The sequence below is a fragment of the Alligator sinensis genome, unplaced genomic scaffold (assembly GCF_000455745.1).
Source record: "Alligator sinensis unplaced genomic scaffold, ASM45574v1 scaffold293_3, whole genome shotgun sequence".
In the NCBI taxonomy this organism is placed as follows: Eukaryota; Metazoa; Chordata; order Crocodylia; family Alligatoridae; genus Alligator; species Alligator sinensis.
Genome location: NW_005842604.1, coordinates 417724 through 435750, shown reverse-complemented (window position 1 = coordinate 435750; position 18027 = coordinate 417724). Strand labels below are relative to the sequence as shown.

Below are 18027 nucleotides of genomic sequence, written 5' to 3'. Positions count from 1 at the left end.
TTGAATGGGGGGAAAACCTTGTTTAGATTTGAGTAAATACAGTACATTTCAGTTTGGATCCACCTGTAGATTTGTACCACATGCCCATATTAGCATCTTTTTTGAGTACAGTGCACTTCCCCCACCAGTCTTGCTCTAGGCACTACTTCCTCCATCTCTCTTTCCCACTGCTGCTGCAAGTCTCTAGGCTCTTCCCTCCTCCAACTCTGTCTCCTGATGCAGTGCGGGGGGGGAAGGGGGACCTCCCACTCTAGGTAGGGCCCATTCAGAGTGGCATGCAGCTGAGGGGCACGTATAGTCTGCATGGTGTGTCCAGTCGTACATTGGATGATCCTGATTTTAAAAAAACAAAAAAAACCCCAAACCAATTAATCCTTAAGTATACAGTGCTGTGGCATAAGCAACTTCAAAATTGAATAGCTTCTCCATATTTAAAGCTTCTAATAGTTTCAAAGTTGCTGTTGGAAGAGTTAAAAATGAAGGGACCTGGTTAGTTTCAGGGTAACTACCTGTATTTATTTGCATACCACAGCTCTTTACAGCCCTAAAAATATTAGGGTGCATGCCTTAAACAGGGAGCTGATTCTTCTTCACTGGAATAGAAGTATGGAGACACTGTGCTGCAATGGCTGCAAAATGGCTGCCTCTTCTTTTTGGGCCAGCAAGCAGCAGGGGTAGAGTCCCAGTTTGGCAGCAACTGTGAAAAGATTAACATTGCAGCTTTTGCCTGAAGAGCCACTGAGCTGGCTGAGGCCAACTGATCTGCCACATGCAACTAGCTCTTGGACATGACAATAGAAAAGCCTCGCCCCCCCCCCCCCCATGCATTTTTCTTCCAGAAGCAAGATGCGTCTTATCTGGGGGCTTGTGGTATTTGAGGAAAAATGATACCACAGCACTGTGTAAGAAATGCTTTTGAAATACACAGTCTGTGGTATTAACAGCTGTGAAACTTGCTAGATCCACTCATTTTCGAGACTGCCAGTTGGCTGTAATGATTATGATTAGGAGTTTTGAAAAGGAGGAAAAATGGTATCTTTAAAGCTGACTAGCTCCTGTCACTTTTGATGGCTTCTCATAGCAGTAGTCTGACAGCTGTTTTTCCCCATTGCTATTTCTGGTGTAGGTAAAGGAGTAGGTATTTACAAGTTTGACCATTGCAGTTACAGGTAGTATACAGTTAACCAATGAACTGTACAGTTAAGTTTCAGAGTAGACAGTGGGGCAGAAAAATGCTATACACTGTACACTTAGGGGCTTATACTCTTAACCATTATGCTGATAACCAGAGTTGGTTACCGTATGCAAGGCGTAGCCAACAAACTGAGACTCACTTATTTGCTGTATGTGCCAGCCTTCCCAACGAAGGCTCAGAGTGCCTTGCAATAAGACAGAACAACATATAAAAGCAAATAGAATATTAAAATATGAAAGAAAAATTCCCTGAACAGTTGTGTGTTAATCTGGAATATGTATAAATGGAGGACACTAGAAAAGCGTCAGAGCTGTTGTACATGTCATGCCTCTGTGATTCTCTGTGAGGGTGTAAAAGACAGAGTGACCACAACAATCTATTAGTTTCCTCAAGAGTCTGGCAAATGTCCATTCAGGTACTTTTGTGAACCTCAGATCAATTCAAATGTAATCTTATTTTGTCAATAAACCTCTTCATTTCTCTGTTAATTTTCTTAATTTGGATGTTTGGGGGAAGAAGGGGAAAAGAGCTGGGAAACCCTATGTATGCCCACTGTACAGTGAGATATGTTGCTCTGTGTCACCTGTTGTATGGATGAACTCTAAACATACTGAGTTTAAACAGTCTGTTCAGCATGAATTGCTCTCAATTGATAGGCACAGTTGATTCGGTCTTGGGGAAGGACGTGTCTCTGGTAAGTGATTGATCTGCTCTTCTTTTTCTTCCTTCACCTGAAAATAGATGGTAGGAGGCTCAAATTTACGTCATCAGGGTCTTCAGCAGTCCACAAAAGTTGTTGCCTGGTTTTGTGGAGAAGAGATTCACCAAGTTAGAATTAAGGAGTCTGTCTGGTGTATTACCTAGTTAACTAAGCACTCTACTCATGTTCAGTTTTATGGGAGCTAAAAATGCCACTACCAGTTTTAATGTCAGGCACCAAGTACACTGACACCAACTTTGGGATGAGGCAGCCTGGCCACCTATACAGTCTACTTCTTGAAAACCCCAGTGGCAAATGCACTCGGAGCAGGGAAACAAGGAGGATTTGAAGTACTCCTCCAAAATTGCAAAGGAGTATTTGGGAGTGAGGTGTATTAACTGAAGAAAGCAGTCAGTAGTAATAGCAGTTCTTGCTTATACGTGGAGGCCCACACTGGTACTGGCACTGATGAACAGGTGAGCTTTATGTACCAAGATACATCTTGAATGAATGACCATCTTCTCTTGCCTTGGCACTAGAACAAATGCAGGGCATCGTGGCCCTGGCACTAAACCAGCATCCAGTGGGATTACCATTCCTGGCAGTGTATTTCTTGCTATTCTGAATCACTTCTTCCTACTTCAGCACAGGGCTGAGATACAGCAGCATAAGGCCATTTTTTATTTCTGCATGAATACCCTTGTTAAGAAGTAACTTGTTTTCAGTTTATGCTCATTGTCTTCACAATCTTTTGATTCACTTCAGGTTTTTCTGAGTTTCTCAGTGTGGACATGGCTGTTCAGGTCAACTACTTGAAGAGAACCTGCTTGATTTATTTTAATTTTTCCTTCCAAGCATTTGAACATCTATTGTCCACATTGTTGTACAGTCTAACTTTCTATGGTCTGATGATAGAAATCAGTATAATGATTAAAATTAACGTAGCCATTTTCTCTCTTAGAACAAAAGAGTTTGGACTAAGGCTGGTAGATCACTGGGTAAATCTTGTGCTGTGTTAGTTTAAAAATCCATCTTTGTTTTCCCTCATTTATCATGTGACCATGGATACAAAATTCTGAATGTTCAGATTTCAAAGTAGTGTAGCTCTACAGTTATATTTATGGGTTGTATGAAAGCTGAGAGAAGCTGCTGTGAGTTGCTTAGAAAACATTCTCTGATATACTAAAATGAGTCATCTATGCCAGGGGTCAACAACCTTGAAAGAAAACAAATTGTATACTAAAAATCAAACATTGACAATAACACATTTTAATTTTATTTTTAAAAATATTTTTGTCCTGATTTGTGTGTTTGTGGTGTATTTATATAGAAATGACTGAATAATAGCTCAAAGTGAGGTCTTACTCTTGTATATTGTAGGGGAGCGTGGAGGGGTAAGGGGTATGGTGTTTGTGGGGGCCTGTGTATGTGAGGTGTTTATGGATGTGGGTGGGTGGGCATGGGGGGTTTGTGGTGGGGATGTGTGGGGTATGTGGAAGGGGAGGGTGGCTGGGGTGTGGGGAGGATGAGTGTGGTGTGCTGGGGAGGTCTATGGATGTGTGTGGAGGGTGCATGGGGGTTTGTGGGGGGGAAAGGTGTTGGCTACAGTATTTCTGGGATGTGTGATTGTGTGTGGTGGGGAGGCTGTGGTTATGGGGTTTACTGAGGGAGGGTTTGTGGGTATGGTGGGGTATGCATGGGAGCCCCTCATGCACGCCCCCCCTGAGCCAGTCAGCACGTGCACCACAACAGCCCAGAGCCCACACACCCTGTGATGCCTCCCCGCACCACCAGCAGTGCGCAGCCCCAGTGCACCCCATGCCCACTCCAGATTCACCCCAGGCAGAGTGGATCAGTGGGAACTGGGCACAGCCCCAACCTGGCTCACCCGTGGTATGTCCAGCTGCTCCTGGGCATACAGCGGGGCTGGGATAGCTCCACAACCGGAGTGCCTTTCTAGGCAGCCTGGGTGGAGGTGGCTCCTTTGGGCTGTCACCGGCCTAGCCCTGCAGTATAGGTAAGGACCTGCTTTGCACAGCCCCAGCCCTGCATGCTCTGTGCCTGCTCTGGGATTGCCCACTCAAGCTCGGCAGTGGAGGTGCCAAACAGAAGCTGTTGCTTGGCGTTTCCCTGCTGCAGTTGCCCAGAGCCTGTGCTGGGCTGTCCTGCATTTGTGCCGCCATTGCTGTCGCCCCCAGGCTGCCCTGCAGAGCAGTAGTGGCAGTGCAGAGCAGACATGGGGCAGCTCAGCATGGGCTGTGCACAGCTGCAGCAGGGAACTGGTGGCAGCAGGATGGGGAGGGGCTTCTTTTTCCTCCACACTGAACAACAGCTTCTGTCTCTGCTGCTGAGCCCTGGCAGGCGAATGTGGCACAGGTGCAGACTTAAGGCTATTGCAGCACGGGTCCTTACCAGTATCACGGTGTGGTGACAGCAGCCAGAAGGAGCTGCCCCTACTTGGGCTGCCTAGAAAGGCAATCCAGCTGTGGAGCCACCCCAATTTTGCTGTATGCCCAGGGGGTGGCAGGATGCACCATGGCTGGACTGTGCCTGGGTCAGGTGGGACTGAGGGTCCCTCTGGGGGCCACATTTTGCCCACCCCTGCTCTAGCTTATGTGATGCCCTTCACTGGGAATGTGCACTTGGGCCAGGCTGTTGGTAGTTTGGGTAGTCCCACGCCTGGTTTGAGATGCATATTTTTTTTCCTTCCCTTGTCCCTCCCCATTTTGTATTCCCAGTGCAGTGACTATCTTATCTGTTTGGCAGTATTATTGGCCTGGCCATAGAAGGCTTATTTATTCTGGTCAGCCTGCCAGATATTTCCTAAAGAGCTTTTTATCAAATAGGAGCCCTGAACTGCAGCACAGCTAGTGGAAAGTCTCACTGCATGAGGACTGACAGCCATTGCTTTAGTTTCTGTATTTGTTCCTTTTTGTTCTTTAACAGCCTCATTTAAGCTGACTTCAGAAACACAACAGATGCTTTATTTTCTTTTGTTCAAAATATTTTTCTCCTCTCTGCTTCTTTCCTCTCTAGTACTGAATAAAAAAGGACATAATCTAGACCAGGGATTGTCAAACAAGGTTGGCTGTCCTATCACATGGATGTACCAAATATGACATGATAAAATCATGTAGAATTTAACCTTTAATTTAAAATGGAGTTTCTAGCCCTCTTAATACAAAGAAAAAATTTCCAGTTGAGAATTTGAGGTGGTGTTGCTGCCTTAGGTCTGCAAACAGATTTTGGAGTTGTGCACTTCTGTCCTTTTACCTCATTGCATAGGTGAAAATGATAACTTTGCAATGTAAAAAGAATTATTACATTGCTGTTCATTTTAGTGGATGAAATGGAAAGGGCATGAGAATGTGAATTTGGAATTTCTGTAGGAAAGGAAATGAAGAGGAGAAACTAAGACAAGGAAGATTGAGTGTGATAAGGAGGATTGACAATGGAGGCGGGGAGGAAAAAGACATCTCTTGAGCCAGAGAAGCACATTTTCTCACTAAGTGATGCAGAATGAGACAGAAAACATTTAATAGAAGATGACTAAATTTAGATTTTAGCTTGGCTTTTTTACAAATTTCCCACTGATATCAGTGGGTATTCTGGTGTCAGTGGCAGGAAATATGCCATTCTGGTGTTTTATAGTCCAAGAACCACAGTTAATGTGGAATTCAGTACTTCTCACTACATGAATTTGACATCCCTGACCTAGACTATAGCAGAGAAATAAACTACTGTCTAAAATATGAGCAGTTGCCTTGCTTCTCTAAGTTGCATAAGGACCAGCTCAACATGAATCAGACAAGTGGCGGTAGCATGCAACGGTGCCTTGACCATTACAACATTTGGTTGCAGGGTGGGATTTGAGCTAGTGTTTCAAACCAGCCTCCTTTTTTTATTTTACTGCAGTTAGTTATTTGACTTCTAAGGACATGTTGAATTATTTTATTTATCGCCTTTTTGTTAGTTTCAGGTTTATCTGTATGCCAGATGTAGTAATGAAAATTATACCAAAAGATTTCAAACTAATCTGTACATGTTTATGGTGATGCAGAAGTTGATAATTCTTTAAAATTACAAAACTAAAGTTAATACGTTCCAATATATAGTATGGGCTCTACTGTGCTTGAAACAATGAGACCTTTTTTTTTTTTAAAGCAAGACATTTTTAATCATATAGGATTGTTCATAGTTGACATTTAAACTATCTGTTTTCAAAAAGTCTCAGATAAGAACTGGGCTATTTTTTATATTTTATGTTCATAGTTTGAAGGAAAAAAAAAAAGGAAAAGTAGTATTTGAATTGAAAGCAATACCCTTGAAAATGAAGGGAAGGCACTTTGTGCCCAAAAGCTTGTCTAACATCTTTCCTGACTATAGTTGATCCGGTAAAAGATACCACCAAAAATCCCCATTGCTTCTTAAGAACTAAACAAGGATCTAAGCCTTTACACTAGGGGGCACTCATACTTCATGAAATCAAAAGCAGATCTTTATTGTATCAGTAGTATTCACTTACTAACTAGATGAGTTTATTTTTTTGTAATAAGGCCCAACAGTTTTCACTTTTAATCAGGCTTTTTCTGTGTAAAAATGAGAACTAAAAAGCCAATAAAAAGTATCAGCAAGTTAATGATCATATATAGTTAAACACTAATTTCATAGATTTCATAGACATCAGGGCTGGAAGGGACCTTGGAAGATCGAGTCCAGCCCCCCGCCCAAAGGGCAGGAAGTCAGCTGGGGTCATAGGATCCCAGCAAGATAAGCATCCAGTTTCATCTTGAAGGTGTTCAATGAAGGCGCTTGAACCACCTCTGGTGGCAGGCTGTTCCAGACCTTGGGGGCTCGGACAGTAAAGAAGTTCTTCCTTATCTCCAGCCTGAAACGATCTTGAAGTAGTTTGTGACCATTCGACCTCGTCATCCCTTGGGGCGCTCTGGTGAACAAACGTTCCCCCAGATACTGGTGGTCACCCCTGATAAACTTGTAGGTGGCCATCAGATCACCCCTGAGCCTGCGCTTTTTCAGGCTAAAGAGCCCCAGGGCTCTCAGCCTGTCATCGTAGGGTCTGCTTCCCTGACCTCTGATCATGCGCGTGGCTGTTCTCTGGACTCTCTCAAGCTTCTCCACATCCTTTTTGAATTGTGGAGCCCAAAACTGGACACAGTACTCCAGCTGCGGCCTCACTAAGGCCGAGTACAGGGGGAGAATGACGTCCTGGGATTTGCTTGAGAAGCATCTATGGATGCAAGCCAGCGTTTTGGTCGCTTTACTAGCCGCCGCATCGCACTGCAGGCTCATGTTCATCTTGTGGTCAATGATGACCCCCAAGTCTCTTTAAATAATGATTTATGTAGGCTCTGTTCCATGCTGATCACTATTGTCACTGAGAGATGCTTTTAATTTGATAAATTTGGTTTGCTTGAAGCCAGCAGAAATATGAAGCAAAACGGTTAGGTACTGTTTCATTAAAAAAAATTAACTTAATATTCTGGTATTTTTTAATAAAAGAAGTATTTTGTTTAGAGATGAGGAACCATATTTTAACAATCATGCATATAATATCCATAATTTCAAATTATGGCATTCTGCGTAGATTAGGCTTCAAAGTACTCAATATCTATTAGTGTTGTATAAAAAAAATTGAGGGTCTGAATTTAAACTGACTGGTAAATACGGCATAGCTTATCCCATTTTTGAGGGGTAAATTATTTCATGACTACTGTAGAATTAGTGTGTGCACTTGGGCAACTGCCATGGAGTAGCTGACATGCTGTAAATTCACACTCTAGTTTACCTTGCAGTAACTTGTTTGTCTACCCCCTGCCTCAAATAAGTTAGTTTATCATTGTTGTCTTGTTGGGTTGTTTTGATGTATGTAGTATATTGTTAAATAGACAATCCAGATGTTGGTGTTTTGAGTCTAAAGGCTGGTCCTTAATATTGTTAAGGTTTTGCTGCACTTGGTGTTTATGCATTTTATACATTGAATCCTTACAATTTTGATTTCTAAGACATCCACACAAGCTGTTTCTGATTTCTTTTTATTCTTTTGTAGGAATGATTACTCTGTTGCCTTGGAGATGAAATGATGATGATCCTGCTGTTGTAAATGTAGGGCAGAAGACTTAATGGTGTGAGCAGTATGGACCTAATGAATGGGCAATCGAGCAATGTTAATATTGCAGCTATTGCTTCAGAGGTAAGAATTGCAAGGCTACACTCCCTTTTTCAGATAGTCGCTTTACAGTCATAACATATATTGAGATCTAAGAAGACTTCACCCAAAATTTAAGCATTTTTTTTGTCTTTCTACAGAGTTGCATCACATAGCAGATTCATTAATATACCTTGGATCTATTGTTTTAATGTGTGCAGTTTCATTCACTACGGGTTCAGATTTCTGAACCTTTAGAACATTTACTAGTAGAAAGTATGAACCAGCATTAACCTGCACTGTGTTCCTTTATGACTCTAGAAATGATGGAGGCCCTTCTGGATTTTTTTGTGCATAACTGCTGTGTATCTGCATGGCCAAAGTTATAAAAAGAGTCTTGTTGAATACTTGCCTCCTAAAGTTCCAATTTATTATATTTTAAAAAGAAAGTATCCCAGTACAGGCACGTCTCATCTTATGTGGGGGTTACGTTCTAAAGGCCACGCATAAGGCGAAAATCGCGTATAGTGAAATAGCATATTACTGTGCCAGCGGTGACTGCCTCTGCCTCCAAAACCTCCCGTTGCTGCTGTGGAGCCGTGCTTAGAGCTATGTAGCTGGTGGCACTGGCACACCGCGGGGTGGTGGTGGGGATGGCTGCATGCCGTCCGGCCACCACCACACCCGGAATTTTTTTTAAATGCATATGCTGTAAACTCATCTAGAATTCAGTAAAACATTTGATAGTGTCACATGGAAATATTTAAACTGAAGAAGAGGGTATCAGTGATGGAACAGAGAGGTAGACAAGGAATTGGTGAAAGGAATTATAACAACCATGTTGAAAAGAAAGTATTAGGTTGGAAGAAGGCCACTAATGGAACCTCTTGAGAATTTGTCCTGAAACTGGTCTTTACCATTTTCATTGATGACCTTAGTGCAAAGAGTAGGAGTGTGGTAATGAAAGTTGGGAGGCATTGTAAATATAGAGGAGGACTGAATGACCTTGAGGATTTGGTGTATTAGAAATAGGAAATTTAGTACATGACCTTGCATACTACACTAATAACAAGACTTTCTGCTGTAAGCTGTTGGGGAGATTCATCAGTTGGAAATGGCTGAGAAGAAAGACGTTGAATGTGCTAGCTGAGCACAGGATGATTGTGATTCACTAATGCATTGGTTCGTGACCTTCTTAGGCTTACAGAACCCCCATAACTTTCCTGAATTTAGCATCACCTAATTTTTTTCCAGGATGTATGTGTGGGGCCACACCAGGAAGTGGCTGTAGCAGGAGGGACACTTCTGATTTAAACCTAATGCAGGAAGAAGCATGCCTCCCCATACTCTCAAGTGTGCGGGCACTGGCATCACTAGAGAGATCAGGTTAAACTGCCCTGCACTTGTCTTTTCAGGCAGTTTGTGGGGCTAGACCGGGGTGGGCAAAATGGTGGATCTGGCTGGCAGCTGTACTCCGTTTCCCAGCAGCTGCTGCCCATATTGCTGCAGCTGGTTTCCATGGAGACCCCAGGGGCAGCAGCACCCTGACAGCTCAGGGCCAGGTTTTCCATGGAGACCAGCTCCAGCAGCACGGGCAGGGTGTGCGGTTGGGTGGGGAGCTACTCTGGGGCTGGAGCTGGGATCTTGCAGTGGTGATAGTGCGGTCTGTAGCTGTGGCAGAGCTGCGATCTGCTGTCTGTATGCTCCTGCCCCTGGGGCATGCAGGGGCAGTGGATCACAGCTCTGCCCCGGCTCTGGACCGCCCCCTCTGCTGCAGCTGGTTTCAATTCAAACCCAGTGCATGCCTCTTGGAAACAGTCACACAGGGCATTTTCACTAGCACCTTGAAAGGGTGTCATGAGTCCTGAAGTACTGATGAGTCTGAGGAGCATATTTTACTAGGAGAGTTTGCCTTCTTTAGCCCCATGAAATGTTTTGGAAAGAGGACATGATTATGATAAGAGGACAGTGGTGGCACAAATAGTTGGATATTAACTGGCCAGGAATAAAACTCTCAAGTCACAGCCCTCCCTGGCCCTATCAGAGCCCCTTACTCCCAACCTTCAGGTGCCCCACCACTGCTGCAGAGTAGGGAGGGCAGCTGCAGGGTGGGGCATATGGCCTCTGTCACTTGTCCCCACTGCAGCCTCTGCCTCCTGCCTGCTCCCCAGGTAGGGGCTGGAGCCTTCATGTGGTTTGGGAGGGAGCTGCACCTGCTAGTAAGTGGTTTGCGGGGTGCAGGGAAAGGAGAGCGGTTTGTGGGCAGGCAGCTGCTGCACCTTTGACTCTAGCCCCATCCCAGGCTTTGCCTGCTGCCTGGGGCAGAGATGCTATTAAGATGACTGGAGGGTATGGCAGGTGTGGAGCTCTTCAGCAAAAGAGTGAGTGAAACCATCCCCTGCTTGTAAGACATGAAGGGCATGCTGAACTCTCAAGGGTTTTATACACCAACCTATTACACAAAGCTTAAAAACTGGCTATCAGTATCGGCCCCCAGAATCTCTATTGGTGTACCCCTACATGTTACTCTAGTGCTCCAGGGTCTGCCCTGGTTTCTAATGGCTTTCTTGGCATGATTCAGGTTGCTAGTGTTCTAGCCTATAAGGCCCTAAATGTTCTGGGTACTATGTACCTTTCTCCCTTATGCCCCATCACAGTGCCTAAGGTCAACCAAGAATAAACTTCCTGCAGATACCATCACTGTACCAAGTTTGCTTGGTGACAACACGTGAGAGGTCATACTTGGTAGTTGCTCCTCAGCTTTAGAGCTTCCTCCTTCCTTGAGGGCTAGCAGTCTGAACTTGTATATCTTCTAGAAACACTATAAGACCTTCCTATTTGGGTAGGTGTTTAGCAACTAAGGGTAAGCTGGGGGATGTTGTTTAGAGACTTTGTTATATTTTATTTTAACATTGTAAGTTATGTTTCTTACTGTAAGCTGCCCTGAGTCTTTGTGGAGAACATCTGCATATAAATCTAATGAATACTGGTAAATCAATTCTATCCTGGACTTAAGGAGAGTGAACAGATGGTTTGGACTACTTCAGGTTGAGGATAATAATTTGCCACAACCATTTTATCTCCTTTGGTTTACAACTGCTATTTGCTAGTGTGGAGGTACATCTGAAGTTACTGCCCAAGGGTTTTTACAGAGTTTCACTAGAGTAAATAAATCTACTTGATTTGTATTCTTCCTTAACTCTGACTACTCAAGAGCAGGCTCATCCCTGCACAGTTTAGATGTTTAAAAGACTCTTGCCTTTATTTACAAGAATTAGACCTTTCAGGAGGCCGCCTTGGTGCTCATAGCCACAGCAGAGAATGGATTTTGGATTACATCACGGATATATGAGAGCCAAGGTAGAGCTTCCAACAGTGGTTAGAGTACAGTACATCTGTTATCTCTCTCTAGAAGTTATACATGCAAACTATCTTTATTTGTATACCACATGCACCTTTACCAAAAAAATTGACTGTCCAAAATTGGGGCGAGTGTTTTAAACAAGGAAGCTGATTTCTCTGCCATGTCATTGGCAGCTGTGACCAAAGTTAAAGCTTGAGTTGCAAAACTTGAAAGGAGAAGAGTGAATGATGCTGAAGAGTAGATTCTGTCCTTGATGCACGTGGCCTGTATTCAACCATAACCCTGGAAAAAAAAAAAAATTTCCTTCATTCTGTCTTCCCCAAAAAAATGTGCATGTCTTATTTGGCAGGGTATAGTGTGTGAGAAAAATACAGTATTAGTAAGGCTTCTGTCTGGAGCTCCATCCACAGTTTCATCAAACAGCATGTTGTTGTTGAAGCTTTCAAATAAGATGATGTAGTTGGGAAAGTGATCTTGAAGTTGCTGTTTCCCTGGGATGCTGAGATCCTGTCTTGTGTGAACTGGGCATTGCTTGAGCCACCTGTAGTGGAATGTGCATGTGGGCAGCTGCTTGAAGGAGAAGGATATTCATTATCATAGTAAATGGAGGCTTTTTTGAGATCGTGTTGGCCGTTTTCATACTCCATGTTGTACCCTGTATCCTAGGGATTGGCAACCCCCCTGGCACTCATGCCAGTGCATGGCATGCAAAGGCATTTTGCTTGGCATATGCACCTCGGGGCGGACAGCAGGAAAGGGTCTGGGGCTGCACTTGCACAACAAGGATTGGGTCCCTTGCAGGTCCCCTCTCCTCTGCCTGGAGGTGCGCTTGTACCTGCTGCCAGCAATGAGCTGGGCCGGGGCTCTGTGGACCCCAGTGCAGCGGCTTGCCACCTCCTGGGAGTAGCCAGGGCGCCGTGGTGGATGGCAGGGTCCTGCTCAGAGTCTGGGTTGGCTCTGGCAGGTGGCTGGGAGGATAAAAGCCTCTCCACCAAGGTCTGTGGAGCTCTAGCCCAGCTAGTTTCTGGTGGCGGGTGCATGCACGCCTCCAGATAGACAGTGGGGAAGGGGCTGGGGCTGCACTGCCACAGCAAGGTTCAAGCCAACATCTTACAAGTCAAGGATGGGGTGTTTTTGGCACTCTGCACAAAAAAAAAAAAAAATTGCCCATCCCTACTCTGTCCCATCTTCCTGGGAGTTCCATGCATCTTGGGCCTCTGCAGTTGCAAGGAAACTGAAAGCAAGAACATTTGTAGTAGTTTGTATGCTATTAGCATACAGCATGAGGAATAACGGGGCTAAATAGTAATCTTGGGGCACAAGGATGTGTGTATAGGCAATGCATCTTAAATACCATCAAAGAAAAATTATTTACTAAATTAACATTTGAGGAGAGAATCCATCTTTACTCTTGACCCCAAAGAGTTTAATGTGTATACAATGTAGTTCTATTGTTTTCCAGGCTCCTGTGTAAAAATATTAATAGTCTTGAGAGAATTCTGTTTAGATCGGATGCTAATGTTCTGGTCAAATCCTTGATCTATCAGGTATGCAGTCTTGAAAAATCTTATTTAGGAATTCTACTTTTTGCAAACTTAAGAGAATTTAAAATGTTATAAACCGGATTACTGCAGTTACTTTTACTGTATCATACTGGATGCCCTAATAATCAAAATAATTTATTTTAAATACCAGTGATTTTTTTGTGTTTTGTTTTTTTGTTTTGTTTTGTTTCCCAATTGTTTTAAATCTCAGAGTTGTTTTTTTTTTAATACTTATGAAAAATGTAAGGAACAAAATAAACATCTCAGTCCTTGCCTGGAATTATCATGCTATTGCTTTCTAAGCTTTCCCTCCTGAACAGGCACTGTGTACTCATTGTACAGAATTTTATTAATGTAAAGATTAATGGAGCGCACTTTTTAAAAACTTCTGATGTAAGCATAGCTGGGGTGCAAAGTGTTTCTAAGTGTTAATGCATTAAAAGCCTTCTTAAAAGTCCATTGAAAACAACTGAGATTCTCTTGTTTCAATGGTATTTTGGTCAGGACCAAAATCTGCTACTCACCAGGGAACTTGCTTCATGCAGTGACACAGACAAACATTTGAAAATATTTTTTTATCTTACTCTAAGTGAGGAAAAATAACTTGTTTCTCTTTTAATTTCTACAGAAGAGTAGCAGCTCCGAATCCTTAAGTGACAAAGGTTCTGCTGAACTGAAGAAAAGCTTTGATGCAGTGGTATTCGATGTCCTCAAGGTTACTCCAGAAGAATATGCTGTAAGAAATTAATAAATTAGCTTTTTGTAGGAATACTTGTAAGACAACTTTCTTATCCCCCTCCCCTGCCATCTACCCTATGTTCCTTCCCCTTACAAACACCGCTTTAAAAAAAGAGGGGGAGAGGCAGGGGAGCCTGAGAGTCTCTTGTGGTTCTGTTGGGTGCATATACTGTTTGACCTAGAACAATTTAGTCCAAAGGAGATTAATTTGTCCTTTATTCTTGAGATTTTCATGTGCAATATAGCTTGATCATGGAGAAATCCTTAAATCTGTAAGACTTTAATTTAATTCTGATAGGGCTGTTAAGAAACTCCTCTCTTCCTGTCTCCCTCATTTTAGCAGCAGCCATAAATCTGACTTTATTTCCACTTAGGGTATTTAATAAACCTTGTTAATAGCTTAAAGAACCTTTTGGTGGAGCCTATTAGTGAAACTGCAGCTTATTGCCATGTGACACAGTTGGATTCAAAACTAGTGTCCTGGCTTTCAGAGATCAAATAACTTGGCAAATAACTTTGTGTGTACACTTGATGGGAAATCCTGCTAATGTAGAATGCAATGGCACAGCCATCATAGCTTTCATTGAATCCAGAATTTTGCTCTTTCTCTCTAGGTGTAAGGTAAGGTCTCATTCCTATGTCTGATATGGTGTGACACTGGGAAATTTTTTCATAGTTTTTTTTTTTAAACATAATTTATCAGTGGTGTCTTGAATTTTAAGGGCAGCAGTACTAGGTAGAATGCAAACTGCTTGTCATCTTTTATAATAGCCTTGTTGAATATAAATGTTTTGCTCTCTATATATTCTGGCTGATTCCTTTTTTTGACTGCTGTCAGTGCTGGCAGAATAGCTTGTATTACCTATACATCAGCCCTTTAACAGAAACAACCTTTCATCCCGTCTGAAAATCTGGAAGGACTTCTGGAACCAGCTGGAACAATTGGGTTGAATATAGCTATATCTAGTCAGGTTGGAAGAAAGTGACAAGCTTTATTTTACCATGTATCCTGTGATAAATAACAAAGCCCTGCTTTCACTAGCTTATAGTGGCTGCAGCTATACAGTTTGCATAGGTGACAAAGTGCATTCCGCTTCTTCCTCCCAGGAAGATGGATAATCTGTTCCAATGATTAACCATCATCATAGTGAGAGAGCTCTTCTGAATTTCTAATCTAAATTTTCCATGTTGCAATTTAGGGCAGTTACTTTTTGTCCTGTTTCCTGCAGCCACTGAGAATGGTCTGTCACCATCCTCTTTAACTGCAGCTATCAAATCCCTCCTTCAGTCTTGTCTTTTCCAGACTAAACAATCCCAGGTCTTCCAACTCTTCCTTGCAAGTCGTGTTTCCTAGACTTGTAATTCTTGCTGCTCTCCAGTGGATTCTTCAGTTTATCTGAGCATTGAAATGTGCCCCAAACTGGACACAGCATTCCAGATGGGGCTTTACCAATGCCAAAATAACCAGGAGGATCACTTGACTTGCAAATGTCATTCCAGTAATACAGCCCAGTATGTTTGCAACCAGAACATATTTGAGAAATCATCCACTTCAACCTCACCCACAACAACTTCACTTTTAACAACCAGCACCTTCCTCCAAATTATGAGCACAAAGATGGCTCCCAATATGCCAACTTCTTCGTGAACCACCTACAAAAGTAATTCTTAAAGCTGAACTACTGGGCCTGTACTATACCTGTATTACATAGATATTTTTATTATCTGGACTGTGAACACCTGGACTCCCTTACTGACTTCCACCAAAAGTTCAACTGCTACCACCACTTGATTAAATTCTCTCTGGAATACTCTTGCATTAAGGAAGAACATGGTATGGAAGGACTTCCATATGAGGAGAGACTACATAAGTGAGGACTTTTCAGCATAGAAAAGATGCTTTTGAGGGGACACATGATAGATATTTACAAAATATTAAATGGTTCAAAAAAAGAAAATGGGAATGTATTAGTTACTATCTCATAGTGGAGGATGTAATGAAAATGATTAGGTAGCAGGTTTAAGACTACCTACAAGGAAGTTCTTTTTCATGTTGCATGTAATTAACTTTTGAAACTCAAAATTAACTTTTGCCACAAGATGTTGTGACGGCTAATAGCTTTAACCAAGTTCAAAAGGGGTTTTAACAAAATTCATGGAGGAAAGGACCATCAGTAGGCATTGGACATAGTATATAAGGGTGAGGCCTCTGAATCAGAACTTTCTAAATCTCTGAATACTGGAAGCTGCAGTGAAAGAGGAGCAGGGTATAGAACATTTTGGATATGCCATTTACCCTCCCCCCTCAGCATCTCTGCTTCTCATCCTGTGTGAGACCAGATATTAAACTAGATTACCTATGGCCTGACCCAGTAAATGGTAGTTCTTATGTTGGCTTCTTTGCTGTCTGTACCAAAAAGTTATTCCTAACATACTCCAGAAACTTGCTAGACTGCTTAAGCACTGCTGCATTTCATTTCCAGGAGATACCATGGTACTTAGTCTCCTATCAGCCCCAGGTCCTGTGACTTTTTTTTAAATTTGTTTTTAAGTACTTTGATAAGTGACTTGAAAAAAGCTTCATTCACCTCCTGGTTTGGTAGTTTATCCTGTACACACATTGACTTTGACCCAGAACCTTTAACAGGTCTGCCTGCACTTATTGTACCTTGGAACAAGTGTATATCTCTCTCCCACCTGTCTTCTTGAACAAATTGATCCTATTGATGACAGTATTCCAGACATGAACTATCCCACCAAATCTCAACTATCCCAATTATGTTGTACTTCTGTGATTTGTACTAGGACTCCTGGTTCTTCTTGCTTATTTCTCATGTTTCTTGCATTACTGTATAAAAATCTTAAATGGCTAGCCAATTGCCATGTTAATCTGAGGTGGTAGTGCATTTAAACTGAAGAAATCTCCTCTCCATAGCTTAAATTTCTGCCCAAGGTGGCTACTGATCTGAATCTCCACCAGTTCTTTGTTCATTTATTCATTTACTTTATCTGATTTATTTTCCAGGCCTCGCATACACTGGAGCAAATTGGAACACCAAACATTAGATGCCAAAAGCAGTCTAGCATTTTATTTTAAAAGGGCCAGAATCTCTATGAAGCTTAAGGTCTTTAAAAAGGTTACAAAAAATTACTTTGATGACGGTCACAGTATTTGCTTTCATTGTTTGTCCAAATATCAAGCTATGTACTAAAGAGAGCTACTAGCTGGCCTCTGTCCCCTTCCTGTGTGAGTTGAGAAAGTTTGAAAACCACTCTCAAGTCATGGAACCCTTTCATATCACTTCTGCCACAGAACCCCGTACCCTTATCCTGTGATCAGATGCGGAACCAGGCAACCCAGCCTGGCAATGGCAGCTCCATTGCCTTCTGGCCCACTCCACAGTTATTCCCAGTTTTTTTTGCTGAACACCTGATGGCCTTTTCTGGAGCCCCGGGGTTTTGCAGAATGCAGGTTGAAAGTCACTAGGTTAAGATTCACTCTTTTGCATACATTATTGCCTCTATTGTTGAAATTAGTAAAGCTGCAATTTAAAACAATATAGGCTGCTCGCAGATGTGGGGAGAAAAAACAAACTCAGTGTGCTTTACTGGAAGAAGCAGCACATTAGTTTGACTTGGTTCTGCAGTTCCTGTATAGATGGGGCGCTTCAGCGGGGCTTTTTGGCGCTTTTATCTAATATCTTATTCAACTAGCTTTACTAAAGCGCCCGATCTATACCGGTGTTGCAGAGCTGGGTCGAACTAATGCGCTACCTCTTCTGGGCACGTGCTGGGGCCTGGCACGGGAACGTAAAGAGTTTAAAGCACATTTTCCCCCCTTTCACGTTTGCAAGCAGCCATATGTATTAAACATTGCTCTCAATTCAGATCCAGGGCATAATTTTTGGCAGAGTTGTATTTTAATTACTGCTTATTAGAGCTCCCTGTTGCAGTACAACTGGCCTAAGTGTTGAAAAGTGTAGCAGTTGATAAATAGGTATTACTTCCCTGTAATTGGGATTCTTCAAGATGGATTTTGCAGAGTCAGTCTCCTTGCCCACCTTCTCTTCTGTAGAATCCAGTATTAAAATTGCAAACCTGAAGAGGAGGTGGAAGAAACTGAGCCATCGCTTCTCATATAGTCTCACCCTCAGACTGTTCAAAAACAGAATGCTCTCACTTACAGCTGTGCTGCAACAGTTCATTAAATTTGAATTGTTGGTGCAACCCCAGTAGTGTGAAAGTGTAGTCAGTTTTAAGGAACTCCGGTTACAGGTAATTAACTTATTTCTAACTACCTGTATATGGGCCAAGATAGTC

General features: G+C 42.6%; 1 protein-coding gene across 2 annotated transcripts in view; it reads left to right on the top strand.

The window, feature by feature from the left end:
- Positions 1-18027, top strand: part of RALGPS2 (Ral GEF with PH domain and SH3 binding motif 2) — a 218787-nt gene that overhangs the window by 23775 nt on the left and 176985 nt on the right. For both annotated transcript variants that reach the window (XM_006033021.3, XM_006033019.3), the window contains exons 2-3: positions 7963-8106; positions 13598-13705. In XM_006033021.3, coding sequence (XP_006033083.1) covers positions 8050-8106; positions 13598-13705 — 165 coding nt within the window. In that variant the 5' untranslated portion in view covers positions 7963-8049. The remainder of the gene's footprint in view (positions 1-7962; positions 8107-13597; positions 13706-18027) is intronic.